The sequence below is a fragment of the Cannabis sativa genome, unplaced genomic scaffold (genome assembly GCF_029168945.1).
Source record: "Cannabis sativa cultivar Pink pepper isolate KNU-18-1 unplaced genomic scaffold, ASM2916894v1 Contig7, whole genome shotgun sequence".
NCBI lineage: Eukaryota > Viridiplantae > Streptophyta > Magnoliopsida > Rosales > Cannabaceae > Cannabis > Cannabis sativa.
In genome coordinates, this window is record NW_026870043.1 from 4830125 (window position 1) to 4848166 (window position 18042).

Genomic DNA, 18042 nt, shown 5'->3' on the forward strand with positions numbered 1-18042 from the left:
GATTAAGGCAATCGACACCGGCTGCCCCTGTTGAGCAAGTGTTACCACCAGCGCCTGTGGTAGTGATGGGTAACCAGAGGTTTATGATGCCGCACAGAGATTCTGTGTTTGAACGGTTTGTGAAGCTGCAACCTCCAACTTTTTTGGGAGGTACTGACATAATTAAGGCTGAGCAGTGGATGAGTACAATCACCCGTATCCTTGATAATATGGGAGTGACGGGAACAGAGAGAGTGAATTGTGCAGCTTTCATGTTACAAGATCATGCCCGCGTCTAGTGGGATATTGTGGGACAGACTCGTGACGTCAGTGTAATGACTTGGGATGAGTTTAAGAATTTCTTTGAAGAAAAATTTCATAACATCGCAGTGAGGACTTCACATATGGAAGATTTTGTGAAACTAACTGAGGGGAAGATGTCTGTGGCCAAGTACACTCTGGAGTTTGATCGGCTGTCCAAGTTTGCTGGTGATCTGGTGCCCACAGATTTCACCAGGAAACAGAAATATGTGAGAGGACTGAATGCCAGAATCAGTCGGGACTTGAAAATTACCACTTCACATGACACTTTGTACAAGAAAGTGGTAGAGCTAGCCTTTATTGCTGAGGAGGCTGAGCAACATGTAGTGAAAGAGCAGACTGCAAAGGATGTCGTCATGGCATCTAACCCTCCTGCTAGTGGTAATATCAGTAAGGGGACCGACAGTGGTAACCCTGATCACAAACGGAAGGTTGATGCTTCCGGAACATTAGGGGGAAATAGAAAGTTTCGGGGAAACAGAGGTGGTCGTCAGGGCCGCGAATCTTCATTCCGATCTTATCCTGAGTGTCCGAAATGTAAGAAACACCATCACGGTGAATGTCGGACCAAGACTTGTTTCCAGTGTGGCATGGTGGGCCACTTCATTAGAGATTGTCCTCACACCAAGAAAGAGGATCCTAAGAAGAATGTTACTCAGAACCCGGGACGACTTTTTACCATGACTCAGGTTGACGCTGATGCTAGTCCGTCAGTGGTGATAGGTCAGTTGTCTATAAATGGTTGTTCTTATACTGTATTGTTTGATTCGGGAGCTACCCATTCTTATGTGTCAAGTAGAATAATTGAAAGTTTCGATAAACCATGTGATATTTTTGCTTCGGGGTTTGGTACCCTTTTACCTTCGGGAGACCTTATGGTATCCACTAGGTGGATTCAGTCCTTGTCCTTCTCGATTGACAGTTCTGAATTAATCACCAATCTAATAGAATTGCAATTGTCTGATTTTGATATAATCCTGGGAATGGATTTTCTGTCTAAGTATGGGGTAGCGATTGACTGCAAGCGGAAGATGGTGGTGTTTGAGCCTGATAGTGCCAACTCAGCAGTGTTTGTGGGTAAAGTTCAGGGGGCACGCATACCAAGAATAACACTTTTGAAAGCTAAGGACCTAATGAGCAGAGGTTGTCTGGGATTCATAGTTACTGCAGTGGATACCAGCAAACCTGTGACATCTGGACCTGAGAGTACAAGATTGGTATGCGAGTTTCTTGACATCTTTCCAAATGATCTACCGGGATTGCCACCTACCTGGGAGATTGAATTTGTAATTGAGTTAGTTCCGGGAGCAGAACCAGTGTCAAAGGCATCGTATCGAATGGCTCCAGCAGAATTAAAAGAATTGAAGATACAACTACAAGAATTACTGAATCTGGGATTCATTAGGCCGAGTTACTCTCCTTGGGGTGCTCCGGCATTATTTGTGAAGAAGAAAGACGGGTCTCTGCGAATGTGTATTGATTACCGAGAGTTGAATAAGCTTACCATCAAGAACAAATATCCTTTACCTCGAATTGATGATCTTTTTGATCAACTGAAAGGGAAGATGGTCTTCTCCAAGATCGATCTTCGCTCAAACTATCATCAGCTGAGAATTTTAGAGGAAGATGTCCCGAAAATTGCTTTCCGTACTCGGTATGGACATTATGAATTTCTAGTGATGTCTTTTGGACTCACCAATGCCCCGACGGCATTCATGGATCTTATGAATCGGGTATTCAAGGATTACCTGGATAGATGTGTGATCGTGTTCATTGACGACATCTTGGTTTATTCTGAACCAGAAGAGGAACATGAGTTACATCTTAGATCTGTATTGCAACGGTTTCGAGACCACAAGCTGTATGCTAAATTCAAAAAGTCTGAATTCTGGTTATCTCGTGTCTCTTTCTTGGGGCACATAGTACATAAAGATGGGATAATGGTGGACCCGGCTAAGATTGAAGCTGTTCGGGATTGGCCAACACCAAAATCGGTAACTGAAGTCAGAAGCTTTTTGGGCTTAGCTGGGTATTATTGTCGATTTGTTGAGGGTTTCTCAAAGATTGTTGTACCCTTAACGGAGTTGACCCGAAAGAATTTGAAGTTTGTTTGGACTGATCGGTGTGAGAAAAGCTTTTTGGAGTTAAAGGAGCGCTTGATTACCGCTCCAGTGCTAACTCTTCCTTCAGATAAGGAAAAAGTTTGTTGTTTATTGTGATGCCTCGAGACAAGGTCTCGGCTGTGTTCTTATGAAAGCTGGAAAGGTAGTAGCCTATGCTTCTCGGCAATTAAAGGAGTACGAGCAGAGGTACCCTACTCACGACTTAGAACTCGCGGCAGTAGTATTTGCACTAAAGATTTGGCGACATTACTTATATGGCGAGAAATGTGAGATATACACTGATCATAAAAGTCTAAAATACTTCTTTACCCAGAGAGACCTGAATATGAGACAAAGACGTTGGCTAGAATTGGTGAAGGATTATGATTGTGAGATCCTTTATCACCCAAGTAAGGCCAAGTGGTTGCCGATGCCTTGAGTAGAAAGGGGCAGAATCAGATTAATACTATGAAACAAATCTCCCAACAGTTAGCAAATGAGATGACCCGAGCTAAAATCGAGTTGGTTGTAGGGCAGTTGGCTAATATTACCCCGCAATCTACTTTTTTAGAGCGAATCAAAGAAGCGCAATTGCAAGATCCAGAGTTAATGAAATCCCGAGATAGTGTTTCACCTGGGAAGACTAGTGACTTTACATTGGATGAAACAGGAATGTTACAATTTATGAATCGTGTTTGTGTGCCTATGGATGACGGTATTAAAAGAGAGATTATGACTGAGTCTCATACGACTCCTTACTTAGTTCATCCGGGGTCAACGAAGTTGTATCAAGACCTCAAGGCCATGTTTTGGTGGCCAAGCATGAAGAATCACATCGCTGAGTTTGTCGTTAAGTGTCTTACCTGTCAGCAAGTGAAGGCTGAACATCAGAGGCCTGCAGGGTTGCTGCAGCCATTGAATATTCCAGAGTGGAAATGGGAAGGCATTGCTATGGACTTTGTGGTAGGCTTGCCGAGAACTACGGGACAGTTTGACTCTGTATGGGTTATAATGGACAGGTTTACAAAGTCAGCACACTTTTTGCCTGTTCGAACGAACTTCTCCATTGATCACTATGCTGAGTTATAAGTTAGAGAAATTGTTCGTCTTCATGGTGTCCCAAAGTCCATTGTTTCGGATAGAGATCAGAAATTCACATCAAGATTTTGGGAGAGTCTACATCGAGCTATGGGAACTTAGTTAAAGTTTAGCACAGCATTTCATCCTCAGACGGATGGACAATCCGAGAGGACTATTTAGATCTTAGAAGACATGCTACGGGCATGTGTTCTTGACTTTGAAGGATCATGGGTAAAGTATCTTCCCCTGATCGAGTTCTCGTACAACAACAGCTATCAGGCAACAATCGGGATGGCCCCTTATGAGCTTTTATATGGAAGAAAATGTAGATCACCTATTCACTGGGATGAGGTCGGTGAAAGAAAGTTCTTGGGTCCTGAGGCTGTTCAGAGAACAAGTGAGGCAGTTGATAAAATTAGGGCGCGAATGCTCGCGGCTCAGAGCAGAAAAAAGAGTTATCTTGATCCAAAGCGACGGGATATTGATTTTCATATTGGGGACATGGTATTTCTCCGAATATCGCCGATGAAAGGCATCAAGCGCTTTGGTAAGAAAGGAAAACTTAGCCCCAGGTTCATGGACCTTTTGAAATCCTTGAGAGGATAGGGCAAGTAGCGTACAGGTTGGCTATGCCCCCAGCGCTGGCAGCTGTACATGATGTGTTCCATGTTTCGATGCTTCGAAAGTATGTCTCAGATTCGTCCCATATCCTGAGTTATGAAGCATTGGAACTACAACCAGATTTATCATATGAGGAACAACCGGTGCAAATACTTGACATACTTCTACAGGTAGGGATGGTTTTTCTTTATCAGAAATTCAATTTCCCGCTTCAGATTGTAACATTCGTTGGTGTCGTGGCCGTAGTCTCCGTGGAACCGACAAAATTTGTCATGTCCCTTTTGTTGGTATCTTTCTTCATGGGCCCGGGCTTCTTGTACGTAATTAACGACTGAGTTGGCATATATACACTCTCTATATCTTCAGTTAGAATAGTGAATGCAGTATGTTTGGCATGATCACAGGCAGTCTGACTGGATTTATCAATGAACTCTCCTTTCTTCCCGTTTCCTTGCTTGTGGTTGTTGTTTGCACGCTTGCCACTTGAATTGTTGGAATAGTTGTGAAGTTGGGCAGATGTTCCAGTGGAAGGAGTCTTCGGCCTGGTCAAGGAAATAACTCATTGAGTCTACCGGCCCGTTCTTCCTTATATCCTTCCAAAGTTCACCAAGGACTTCAATGCCCCCCAGTATTGCAGATAACTTTCCATCCTCGGTTACCCGCGAAACTTTGGTCGCTTCCGTCATGAATCTACTGATGTATGCCCTGAGTGGCTCGCCTGGTCGTTGCTTTACTTCAACTAAATCTCCCAAATGCAATGGGAGTTGACGTGAGGAAGAAAATTGCGCGTGGAATTCTGAAGAAAACGTTTTCCATGAACTAAACTTTCCAGGAGCCAACTTGAAATACCATTGTTGTGCGGCTTCCGACAGACTGGCGGGGAAGATTCTGCAGCATACATCCCCCCGTACTCCTTGTAAAGCCATTTGCATCTCGAAGTACTTGAGATGGGAAAGAGGATCTTCTCTCCCAGTATACATCTTCCACGTTGGCATTTTGAACTTGTGAGGTACTGGCAAGAGATTGATCTCTGGTGAGAAGGGAGTTCCGCGAGCTCGGTCCAACTCAAGATCATTGTTACTGTAATACCCTTGAATTAAGGAAATAGATTAGCAAATATCTAACTAGTTAATTTAGTATTATTGTAGAATTATATTATTATATAATTTATTATATGCGACTTAATTTGAGAAATGACATGTTAAGACCCCGTTGGTGAGCCAAGGGCATTTTGCTAATTTTGACCCGAGAAGGGTAAAACTGTGAATTTAATTTATTTATGTGCTTATGAACTATATTATTATATAGTATATCTGGTGTGTCCTTTTTCAAGTGTGTTCGGACAAGTTGGCGCGGTATAGTCACAACCGACAAGTTGGCGCGGTATAGTCACCCCGTTGGTGAGCCAAGCCATTTTGGTAATTTTGACCCGAGAAGGGTAAAACTGTGAATTTAATTTATTTATGTGCTTATGAACTATATTATTATATAGTATATCTGGTGTGTCCTTTTTCAAGTGTGTTCGGACAAGTTGGCGCGGTATAGTCACAACCGGGTATTTCAGGCCGAACCGGGTTTCGGGCCGAAATACAATTTTGGGATGTTTAATTGGCATTTTATTTTTATACAAGAAATCTGAAATTTATTATTTGTTGAATTGTTGATAATTGTGTTTATGTGATTGTTGTTATAATCTGAATTTTTATGCATGGTTGAGGATTTAAGGCATTTGCTTGGGTTATATTGAGAATAAATTTGTGTAAAGATGCTGATATTTTTTTTATGGTTAAGCAAGCTCTTTATTTGGGATTTTTGCTCTAGTTAAAGCTTGCTGAAATTGATGATTTTTAGTTGCTGGTTTTTGGTGTTGTTGGAAGTGAATTAGGTGTAATTCCTCCCTAACTACTTGGTTTATGCTAGGTGAAAGTTTGGTATGACTGTGGGTTGTTATAGCATGAAAATTGGTATTTTTGGATGCATTTTCGTGGCTGGAAACAGGGTTTCTTGGGTTTTTAAACCCAGTAGCCGCGGCCATTTTTGGCAGCTTATTGTATTTTTTCGGGTTTTTGTTTTGGTCATAACTTTTGACTCGGGACTCCGTTTGGGACGTTCTTTATATCGTTGGAAAGCTCGTTCCGAGCTCTATCTGAATATTTGGAATTTAAATGCCCAGTTTTTAGTTTGTGGAAATAGATTTTAGGATTAACCCTATACTTGTGTATCCGGGAATTGTGACTAGGATTACCTGCACTTGGTCAAGAGCACCCGGGAATTTGGAATCTCCATATTTGCAGGACATCAGGTAAGACTGTAGTTAGCACGTAGAGATATGGGTAATGGTGCTTATATGGAATGTGATTTATATGAGAAACTAAAAACCGGGATTAGAGTTATTACTCTAAAGGGAGCGGTTTATTTGCTTAGGGTTATTACCCAAGTGAATTGTTAATATGTAATTGTTATACCATGATGTATATAGATGTATATTGAAGTAAAGTGTTATGTGTTCAAGGCATAATCAGGTTGGACTCGGCAACTAGAACCGAGATGAACCGTTCTAAGGCCTTATTGTAATTAGACGTGTGAGCGTAACACGTAGGTCTATGCCACATAAACATAAATAGGCGTGTGAGTGTAACACGCAGGTCTGTGTCATATAGACAAATAAGAAATGACATTATTATTTATGTGATGAGTTATATATGATTAACGATATATTTTATTGTCTTGCTGGGCTTGGCTCACGGGTGCTCTACTGTGTAGGAAAGGGTAAATCTATCTCTGATCAGCCATGAGTATGGGAGTTGGGCGATGTATGTACATGTTTGTGCCACACTAGACCAAGCGGGTTGGGGTCTACCAGTGTTGAAACTTTTGTAACTCTATTTTGCCGCTTAGGTCGGTTAAGGAGAAAAGACTTGTAATATTTGGTAAAATGATTTTTGGGATCCTGAAATATGTAACTTTTGTTTGTAAGGTTAAAATTATTACAAGTTTATTTTCATTCTGTTTTCGTTTGAAGTTTAATTTCCGCGCTTATTTTAAAACCAATTCCGTTTAGGGGACTAGGGTTTCTTAATCATATTGGGTAGCGTGCCTAAATCTTAGGGCGTTACAGTTACGCTGGTCGGCTATGCCATGAAACATATTTTTAAATTCATCAAGGTGGGCGTGTACGACTGGGCTGACTTGCTCGGCATTCTTGTCGACTTGGATTACGTCAGTGTCTTTCTGAGCGGGGATATATGTATGGGCTCCAGGCTGGACGATCGTTCTAGTATTCTGCTCGTCTGTTCCCCTGCTTCTGTTTCAATAATTCCTTAGGTCATGGGTTATTCCCAACCTATCGAACACAGAAGAGCCTGGTTGCCTTAGCGATTGATTCACTTGGTTGACAGGTGGAATAACGCCATTATTCTGGTTGGAACCGTCAGGTATGGCTCCTCTTGATGAATTCCAGGACAAGGTCTGCCCGCCTACCTCTTGGCCCACGAGCGGAACTCGTACTCGGAGATTGGGCGGCTGAACATTAGTTGTCTGTGAAGTATTCATCGTCGGGTAATCTTCAGTTTCTCCCAAGGGAATATGTTCGGCGTTTGCTGACCTACAGTTTGGTAGGCTCTTCGTGTCAGCACGGTAGCTTGCTGACTACGATCTTCGATCTCTGCATGGTGAGCCCTTAATGCCTCCATCTCTTTATCTCTCCATTCAGCGAACATACGCCTTTGTTCGTCAAACACGAGATTTACTGCAGCACGCAGTTCATCCTGATCATGATGTAGAGTATTGCTATAACTCAGCATGAGTCTGGGCGCGACACGGAGATTTCGTAATTCAGTTGCATCTCCGATGGTCGTCTGGGCGTTTGTTCCAGGCGGAACAGTTGTATTATGAAGGCACAGGTTTGGTGCGGAACTGTTATTCCCAGTCTCTTGCACACCAAGCGCAGTTTCAGTAACAGGAGCTGTTTCACCATTCACCACGCTTCCCGTCTACCCGGGATTAACAGCAGGCGGAACCCTTGAACTCCCTGGGTCCTGTAATGCCGGATCCAGCGTTTGTGAATTTGCTGGGTCAGACAGACCTCTACGAGTTTGCACCATCGTGTTGGCGGTTGAGTGTCGAATAAAGAACGATTTGTGATCATTCTCTCAATGAAAGCACCAAAATGTTGACTTTGCTTTTAGCCAACGACAATGAGTCTATTTTATAAGCGATAAACGATATGTCGTAATGATATATATAATTAAGCAATAATAAGACACATGAATTTTATAGAGGTTCAGCCCCGATCAGTCCGGTAATAGCCTAATCCTCATTATTTGTATTTACTTAAGAACAAGGAAGAATATTCATTTTCTGATAGCTCTTACAACATTATCTCTGAATATATAATTCTTAGATAATAATATAGTCTTAGCTTAGCTGCGTATTGACTTTCAATCTCTCGGTCCCTTTGCCCAGAGAACATGTATCACTATTTATAAGGCTGGAAAACTTGAGGAGGAAGAGTTTCCTCTCTCGTTACAATGCGCATAAACAGAAAGATCGTGGGATCAATGTTGAATGGAAGGATCGTGGGATGGAGGCTGAATACACTGATAGTGGGATCGTGTGTATGCCATATTCACATAAATTGATCCCTGAGTTATAGGGATTGAGCTGATTACTCATGATGCGAAAGCTGAATTCGCTAAGTGTGGATTGCTCTGCATAGATCGCTGAATATCTTACTCAGGACATGCCAGCAAGGCATCCTGCTCCGCCTATCTTCCCGAGCAGATGCTCCAAGTGGACTCTACATGTCACCATTCTCGTTATGCCACGTCAGAGTGCAAAATTTAGGATAACAACTATTAATAGTTACTAGTTAAAAGAAATCGAATCAAAGTCTTATAGTATTCTAAATTAATTATCATGTATACTAAATTAAAAGAAATCATTATAAAAATTAAACTAAAGACTTATAGTATTCTAAAACAATTATAATAGTTTATATATATATAATTGTGTTGTTATAATAGATGACATGACATTTTCTATAAGCTTTCCTTACACTTTTCTACTCTCTCAATTTTTTTTACATTTTTAAATTTTTGTTAATTTTTAGTATTATTTAATTAAAGAAATTTAGTGACTTTTCATTCTTGAAAAAAATTTGTTTTCAAAAAAAAAAAAAAACTCCCATTGAAAAATATATTTCTAAACCTCCTTCATTTCACATGGCTATATGTAAGGGTAGTTTTTCCTAATCTCTCTATTCTCCTTTTATCTCATTTAATTAATTGATCTTTTACAATTGTTAGTAATAATAATAATAAAAAATATTAACTTTTTTTAAGCAAAATATAATATGTATTAATAACAATGAAAATATATACACGCTTATTCATTATAATGAATAATTTTTAGCAAAAATTTATAACCAAAAAACTATTTGTATTCTTTGTGTAACTCTTACAATTATTAACCCTTAAAACTATTTTTATTCTTCCACTAAAAAAAACTATTTGTATTGTTTACATAACTCTTATATATAGTGTGACATACCTAAGTTTTGTGTCCATTCATAGTTTTTAAAGTTTTTATTATATTTCTTTTTCTTCTAATTTTTGGTGTTCTATTTCTATATATTTACTTGGCACTAACAATCATTCATTTTTGAAGATTTTTTGTTATTTTTTTTTTCTAATTTTTTCTGTTCTATATTTTTCAGATCGACAATGGCTATTCAATGGCATGTGCTCCAATTGTTATTTTGTTTCAAAGTTATAAGGCAACATTTTCCTTGCTTTGAAAAAATATTACTAAAACTATCTTTATAGTTCATATGTATTTAGATTCAATTTGATTTCATTATGTTTCGTCTTTATATTTTATTTCCATCATATATTTCACTTTTTGTACTAATCTTTTTTTTTCTTCTCTCTTCCACTCTCTCTTATAAGCTTGATCATCACAAGTTTATATCATCTATTTTGATCATGACAATGATCTCAATAATTTTAACTTAATCTTTTAATTAAGTATATACATATATACACACATACACATACAATATATATAGCACATATATATTATATTTTATAATTTTATACTGTTTTAGTGAATATTTCTTATGTGTTAATCTTAACTATTTTTTATGTGAGCTTGACTCTATCACATGCCTCTTTTGTGTTGTTATTTGTAACTCTATTTATATACATATTCTATTATTATTGATAACCTTCAAGAGAGTCTCAAACATGTGGGGTTGACATTCTCAAAATCCTTCAAAGCTGTATATTTATTTTATTTATGTATTTTATTAATATCAATCTATAATCAAATAAAAACTCTCTCTTTAAAATTAATTTTCTGTGTATAAGCTTTTCGTTTTCTTTATTTCTTGTTTTTTCAAATTATCACATTGATATAATTTTTCTATGTATTATTTCTTTAATACAACTTTTTATTTCTTCATACTAATTTTCTCTATTAATTAGTATAACCAATCTTTTCTTTTATTTATGATGATAGTAATTAATTAAAAGATAAAAAGAATATAAAGAACCAATTGTTAGAAAAATTAATTATAATAGAAGTAACTCAATGCTATTAATAAAATAAATACAAGTAGATATTTACAGATAATCTTTTCATTTCATACTTTATATATTATGAATGTGTATGTGTATGTATTATTACTATTATTATTGTGACGCTTTTAATATTCTCATATTTCATATGTAATTTATTGAAGAAAAAAAAAAGAATGAAAACTTTATTACGTATTTTACACCAAAAGATATCACATCAACAGTAGTGTTATCCGAAATTTTGGCACTCTGACGTGGCATCACGAGAATGGTGATACGTGGAGTCCACTTGGAGCATCTGCTCGGAACGAGAAACCGAGCAGGACACCTCGCTGGCACATCCAGAATGAAATATTCAACGAGCTGTGCAAGGCGATCGACACTTAGCGAATTTAGCTTTCGCATCATGAGTCATCAGCTCAAAACTCAGGCATCAACTTACATGGGTATGGCATACACACAATCCCATGATCAGTGTACTAAGCCTCAATCCCACGATCCTTGCATTCAGCATTGATCACACGATATTTCTTTTTATGTGCATTGTAACGAGAGAAAAAACTCTTCCTCCTCAAGTTTCCCAGCCCTATAAATAGTGAGGAATGTTCACTGGGCAAAGGACCGAGAAATTATAAGCCGATACCCAGCTAAGCTAAGGCTATACTATTATCTAAGAATTAAATATTTAGAGATACTGTTGTAAGAGCTATAAGAAAGAGAAACTTCTTCCTTGTTCTTAAGTCAATAAAAATAACGAGGATTAGGCTATTACCGAACTGCTCGGGGATGAACCTCTATAAAATTCTTGTGTCTTATTATTGCTTTCTTATATATATTCTCATTACGACATATCGTTTATCGTATATCAAAAGACTCATTGTCGTTGGCTAAAAGTGAAGTCAACATTTTGGTACTTTCATTGACAGGAGAATCGCAAATCGCTCTTTTCGACATTCAACACGATGGTGCAAACTCATAGCGGCCTATCTGACCCAGAAAATTCACAGACGCTGGATCTAACATTGCAGGACCCAGGGAGTTCAACGGTTCCACCCACTGTCAATCCTTGACAGACGGGAAGCGTAGTGAATGGTGGGACAGTTCCTGTGACTGAAACTGCGCTTGGTGTGCAAGAGACTGGGAATAACAGTTCCACACACAGTCAGGGCGTTCATAACACGACTATTCCGCCAGGAATCAATGCCCAAACAACCATCGGAGAGGCATCCAAATTGAGAAATCTCCGTACTGCGCTCGGACTCATGCAGGGTCATAGCAACACTCTCCATCATGATCAGGAGGAACTGCATGACGCAGTAAATCTTGCATTTGATGAAGAGAGGCGTATGTTTACTGAGTGGAGAGACAAAGAGATGGAGGCATTAAGGGCTCACCTTGCAGAGATCGAAGATCGTAGTCAGCAAGCTACCGTGCTGATACGAAGAGCCTACTAGACTTTAGGACAGCAAGCACCGAACGACATTCCCCTGGGAGAAACGGAGGATGACCCGATGATGAATGCCTCCCAGACAACCAATGGTCAGCCGTCCATTCCCCGGTCACAAGTTCCACTCGTGGGCAAAGAGGTAGGCGGGCAGACCTTGTCCGGGAATTCACCAGGAGGAGCCATACCTGACAGATCCAATCCGAATAATGGAGTCATTCTGCCTACCAACCAAGCGAATCAATCGCTAAGGCAACCAGGCTCTTCTGTGTTCGATAGGCTATAAACGACATATGACCTAAGGGACGATCTAAACAGAAGAAGGGGAATAGACGAGCAGAATACTACAACGAACGTGCAGCCCGGAGCCCATACTCAAATCCCCGCTCCGAAAGATGCTGACCTAATCCAAACATACCAAAATGCCAGTCAAGTCAGCCCAGCCGTCCAGGCCCAGCATGACGAGTTGAAGAATATGTTTCATGGCATGGCCGGAACTCCCTTCTCACCAGAGATCAATCTCCTGCCACTGCCCCACAAGGTTAAAATGCCAACATGGAAGATGTATACTGGGAGAGAAGATCCTCTTTCCCATCTCAAGTATTTTGAGATGCAGATGGATTTACAATGAGTAGGAGGGGATGTATGTTGCAGAATCTTCCCCGCCACTCTGTCGGAAGTCGCACAACAATGATATTTTAAGTTAGCTCGTGGAAAGTTTAGTTCGTGGAAACCTTTCTCTTCAGAATTCCGTGCACAATTCTCTTCCTCACGTCAGCTCCCATTGCATCTGGGAGATTTGGTAGAAGTAAAGCAGCGACTAGGCGAGCCACTCTGGGCATACTCTAGTAGATTCATGACGGAAGCAACCAAGGTGTCGCGGTTAACCGAGGATGGAAAGTTATCCGCGATACTAGGGGGCATTGAAGTCCTTGGTGAACTATGGAAGGATATAATGAAAAACGGACCGGTCGACTCAATGAGTGATTTCCTTGACTGAGCCGAAGGCTTCATCAAGCTCAAAGAAGCCATTCAACGAGCAGAAGGTGAGCAAAATCCGAGCCAAATGAAGGCTCCTTCCACTGGAACATCTGCCCAACATCCCAATTATTCTAGCGATTCAAGTGGCAAGCGTTCAATCAAAAACCACAAGCAAGGAAATGGGAAGAAAGGAAAGTTCACCGAGAAATCCGGACAGACTCCCCGTGATCATGCCAAACACACTGCATTCACTATTCTAACTGAAGATATAGAGAGTGTGTATACGGCAACTCAGTCGTTAATTCCGTACAGGAAGTCCGAGCCTATGAAGAATGATATACAACAAAAGGGACATGACAAAATTTTGTCGGTTTCACGGAGACTACGGCCACGACACCAACGAATGCTACAATCTGAAGCGGGAAATAGAATATCTGATCAAGAAAAAAAACCCGCACTTACAGAAGTATGTCAAGGCCAACCTCCACCGATAGATGGACACTTGCAAGTCATTATTGGAGGCCCACCCATCGCTGGAGATACGGGCAAAGCTCGAGAGAGATATGCCCGAACAGCTCTAGTACGAGCAAGAAAAAGTCATCCTGGCCGTGGAAGAGAGGAAACCGAAAGTTCCACGAGCAGGAGAGCCAACCATAACTTTCAACGATAAAGATGTTGTCTAGATCAGATTCCCGCACAGCGACCCGCTGGTCGTGGAAGTCCATATAGCAAACAAAATGGTTGCTAGAACCATGATCGATAAGGGAGCTTCTTCAAACATTTTGTTCAAGACTGCTTACGAGAAGATGGGACTCCAGCTCAAGGATCTGACTCCATGCCTCCAGCCTGTCTATGGTTTCTCCGGTCAAGGAGTTGCACCTCTAGGACAAATACGGCTACCACTCATAGTTGGAGAAGCTCCGACGAGCATAACTATCATGGCACAGTTCCTAATATTGGATGTTCCTTCAGCCTTTAACGTAATGCTTGGCTGACGAGCCTTGTATCACTTAAAAGCTGTCACATCAATATTTCACTCGTGCCTAAAGTTCACAACAAAAAATGGAGTAGGGTGTCTTAGAGGGAATCAGCAATCTGCCCAGGAATGTTACAACCTTGCAGTGGCCAAGGCTAAGAAGGAAATATCCTCAAACCAGAGCCCAAACAAGGGAAAAAACATTCCCAAGTTGGAAACTGCCAAGGCGAGGATGAAGATGTGGATCCTCGACTTGGGGACCCAAGCAGCAATGTTGGACCTGCGGAAGAGTTAGAAGAGATCGAGATCGATCCAGCTATCCCAACCAGAAAGCTAAAAATTGGAAAGGGTTTGTTGCTCGAAGTAAAATCAGAGTTGATATAGTTTCTGAGAGCAAACCTAGATGTTTTTGCCTTGTCACATGCGGATAGGGTCGTAATCGATCCTTCTATTATTTTACACGTCCTGAATATCGATCCTAACATCTGGCCAGTTCAGCAAAAATGAAGATTGTTGGATAAAGAGCGAGCAGTTGCCTTGAAAGATGAAGTTGAAAAGCTGCGCAACAACTTCATCATTGAAGCTTTTTACCCAGCTTGGGATGCGAACCCCGTACTCGTACCTAAGCCGAACAAGAAATGGTGAGTCTGTATTGATTTCACAGACCTCAACAAAGCATGCCCTAAAGACTGTTTTCCACTTCCAAGAATCGATCAGCTCGTCGATGCAACAGTCGTGCACGAAACATTAAGCTTCATGGATGCTTATTCAGGCTACAGTCAAATCAAAATACATCCACCAGACAAAGAACATACAAGTTTTCGTACAGACATGGGACTCTACAGCTACAAAGTCATGCCATTTGATCTTAAAAACGCCGGAGCTACATACCAAAGATTGGTCAACAAGATGTTTAAAGACCAGATCGGCAGAAATATGGAAGTGTTCGTGCATGACATTGTAAAGCCCGCTTAGTTAATTTGGAAATTAGCAGTTAATCATGATTATTTATGAAATTATTTATAGCTATTTAAATAATTTATTATACTGTTATTTATGGAATTCAGAAATGCATGGTTATGTTATTCAGTAGTTTTCATATTTTGCATTTCCGGTGCCCGGTATTTTGGAACTCGGCGTTTGGCTCAGTAGAAATCACAATTTAGTATGTTAGTAGTTTGGGACTGGTTTTAGACATTGGGAATGTCGGGAATGGCCGAGAATTTAGAATTTCCCAAAAATACCCCTTTAGTGATTTTTATGTGATTTTAGTGTGGAGGGGCAAAATGGTCTTTTTGCCCCAATGACTTTTTGTCTTTTAGTGACTTGATTATTTGAAAATTAAATGTTTATTTCATTGTATATTTGGCTGAAATGGAGTTGATTTATATTACTTAGCTATTATTAATTTTATCAAAAAAATCAAAGTTAGAAAAGTTAGAAAAATTTTCACTCAAAGCTCTCTCTCTCTCTCTCTCTCTCGGCTTGGTGTGAGCTGCTAGGGCTGTGGGATTTTCTCAGCAATTCAAACATTTTTCAACCATTTTAAGTGTAATTCAATTGTTGGTAAGGTTCTTGAACTTGTCCTTCTTTGTCTTCTTGGAATTTTTGATAAAAAAATGAGTAAATGCATGTTGATTTGGATGTTGTTGCTATTGTATTCTGTGGTTAGTTTCTGAGGTTAAAAAGCATGATTTTTAGATGTTAATTAAGCTACTCGTGGAGTATGATTCCTAGGTTGAGCATGCTAGAGTTTTCTTATTCAAAAGTTTGGTTTTCAACATAAAAATTGTGTAATCTGTTGCTGTATGGTTGTTAATGTTTTTGTTTGTTTTCAGAAGCTTAGTTAAGCTTGATTAAGTAGAATTAAGCTGGTTTGAATGCATGTTTGTGGGATTTGCTCAAGTTTGAGTTTAGAACTCAAAGCTTGAGCTTTAATGGAAAATTTTATATTTGTGGTTTCTGGGTAGGTTTGATGCCTTGGAAATGTTCTAGGGGCTATATGGAATAGGTCTGGAAAGTTTGAGGTTATTTGGAGTTGATTTGAGCAAGATATGAAAATTTAATTGTTGCTGCCTGCGAGGAACCGGAATTCCGGTTGTGCATTCGGAATTCCGGATGGGGGTCCTCAATTTCCCAGAACCGGAATTCCGGTTGGGCAACCGGTCTACCAGTTGGGGAATTTTCAGATTCCGTGTTTTTCCTCGTTTTTATGTCTTAAGGGGTATTGCCATGCTTTTTATCGATAGGGAAACTTTTAGTTCCTAGTTTAAGTCCCTGGGAAGTTATTTAGCGTGTCACTTATAGTGTTGTGATTTTTATGGTTTAGGAGCCTGTAATCCGCCGCTCAGCTAAAGTTCCAGTCAGGTTGACCGGCACACCTGAATTCGGAATCCAGGTAAGATTAGTATAACAGTATGCATATGTAGATTAAATGTTTAGCGTGCATGTAGGAAGCCTTTTAGATTACATTAGATATGTATGTTGGCTTCGAACCATCCAACCCTGTCACGTCGGTACAGGCTAGAGTATGACCAGCAGCCGGAGTATGACCGGTATGACCGATCAGGCTGACACTTGGTTGGTGGTTCCGTACTATTGACGTATCCCGTTCTGCACAGCTGGAGTATGACCGACAGCCGAGTATGACCGGTTCGACCGATCAGAGGATATAGTAACACGTCGGTACAGCTGGAGTATGACCAGCAGTCGGAGTATGACCGGTTCGACCGATCAGGTTGTTACGTGTCAATAGTACCGTCCCTATGAACGTTCAGAACTCAGTACCATGTTGGACATGGCAGTAGTGGCTCAGTACCATGTTGGACATGGCAGTAGCGGGACTCAGTATCGTGTTGGACACGGCAGTTAGAATTATGTATGAGTATTATTATGCTTTTCTTACTGAGTCTGTCGACTCAGAGTTCTACGTTGATGTGTAGGTAAAGGCAAGGCTAGAGCTGATGGACCGCGAGCGAGCTTATGAAGGTTGTACATGTCGGGGCGGTTAGGCCTGGAGCGTACGATCATCGCGACAGCGAGGCTGATTTTGTAACTGGTCGTTAGACGGCATTTATTTTATGTATCAGTTAAACAGTTAAATCTTTTTGTAAATGATTTTATACTCGGGATCCCGAGTCTTTTGTAATATTGTTTTATAAGTTTAATTAAAAAGCAAAAAATTTAAGTAATCACGTTTTTCCATAAACCTCGTTGATTAGCAACGAGCTGCACAGTATGTTTAAAAATCACGTAATACGCCTATGTTAGTTAGGGTGTTACAATTTGGTATCAGAGCCGCCAGGTTGTCTTCCGAAGATCGTCACGACATGTACAATCATCATCAGCAGTTAGCTCGTTTCACGGTTCAGTAAGCCTTTATTGCTTTAGTAGTTTATTTTATTCAGTTATGAAAAAGAAAAGCCTGTTAGGAAGCATGTTAGTAGCCTGATAGTAGAATAGGCGCATGTTTTGTTTTTAATTTCCAAATTAAGCGGCATTAGTAAGCTCTCGATGATCGTGACCTGAAGTGCCAACTTGGGATTTCGAGGCAGTTCAGACTAGATGGACGCCAGACGAAATATTAGGAGTCAGGGCATCTCAGTCGGGTCAGATCAAGGTCGAGGAGCTTAGTTCCCCTCAAGTGTTTTGGGCCGAGGTAGAGGTCCCACGGGCAGGGTTCGCGGTTGGAGTGATGTTAACTCGTCGCAGGCTGCCCAAGTCAATCAGGAAGCCCAGAATTGGGAAGTTACGGTTTGCGGAAATGCAAGCCCGGATAGAAGAGCAAGATCTCGAGATCTCGCAGGCCGGTTGAGACGGCGGGGTGCTCCCGCAGCCCGGTGGCACCTGCCCCTGCTGCCCAGGCCGAGATAGTGGTGGCGACCCATAGATTGGAACCCGTGTACGAACGGTTCCGGAAGCAAGCACCTCCGATTTTCCTGGGAGGTCCGGACGTGATGA

General features: G+C 40.6%; 1 protein-coding gene across 1 annotated transcript; it reads left to right on the top strand.

Moving 5' to 3' along the window:
- Positions 1 to 314: 314 nt before the first annotated feature.
- Positions 315 to 1969, top strand: LOC133033396 (uncharacterized). The gene is made up of 3 exons (XM_061108111.1): positions 315 to 476; positions 579 to 1759; positions 1861 to 1969. Exons 1-3 carry the CDS (start codon positions 315 to 317, stop codon positions 1967 to 1969), a joined length of 1452 nt encoding a protein of 483 aa, XP_060964094.1.
- The last annotated feature ends 16073 nt before the right edge of the window (positions 1970 to 18042 follow it).

What these genes read in the sequence shown, in the direction of transcription:
- LOC133033396 (XM_061108111.1), top strand. Translation starts at nt 315, where the DNA reads ATGACTTGGGATGAGTTTAAGAATTTCTTTGAAGAAAAATTTCATAAC. An exon ending in CCAAGTTTGCTGGTGATCTG is followed by an intron (nt 477 to 578) that starts GTGCCCACAGAT and finishes ACTTTGTACAAG; the next exon opens with AAAGTGGTAGAGCTAGCCTT. An exon ending in TTTGTGAAGAAGAAAGACGG is followed by an intron (nt 1,760 to 1,860) that starts GTCTCTGCGAAT and finishes ATCAACTGAAAG; the next exon opens with GGAAGATGGTCTTCTCCAAG.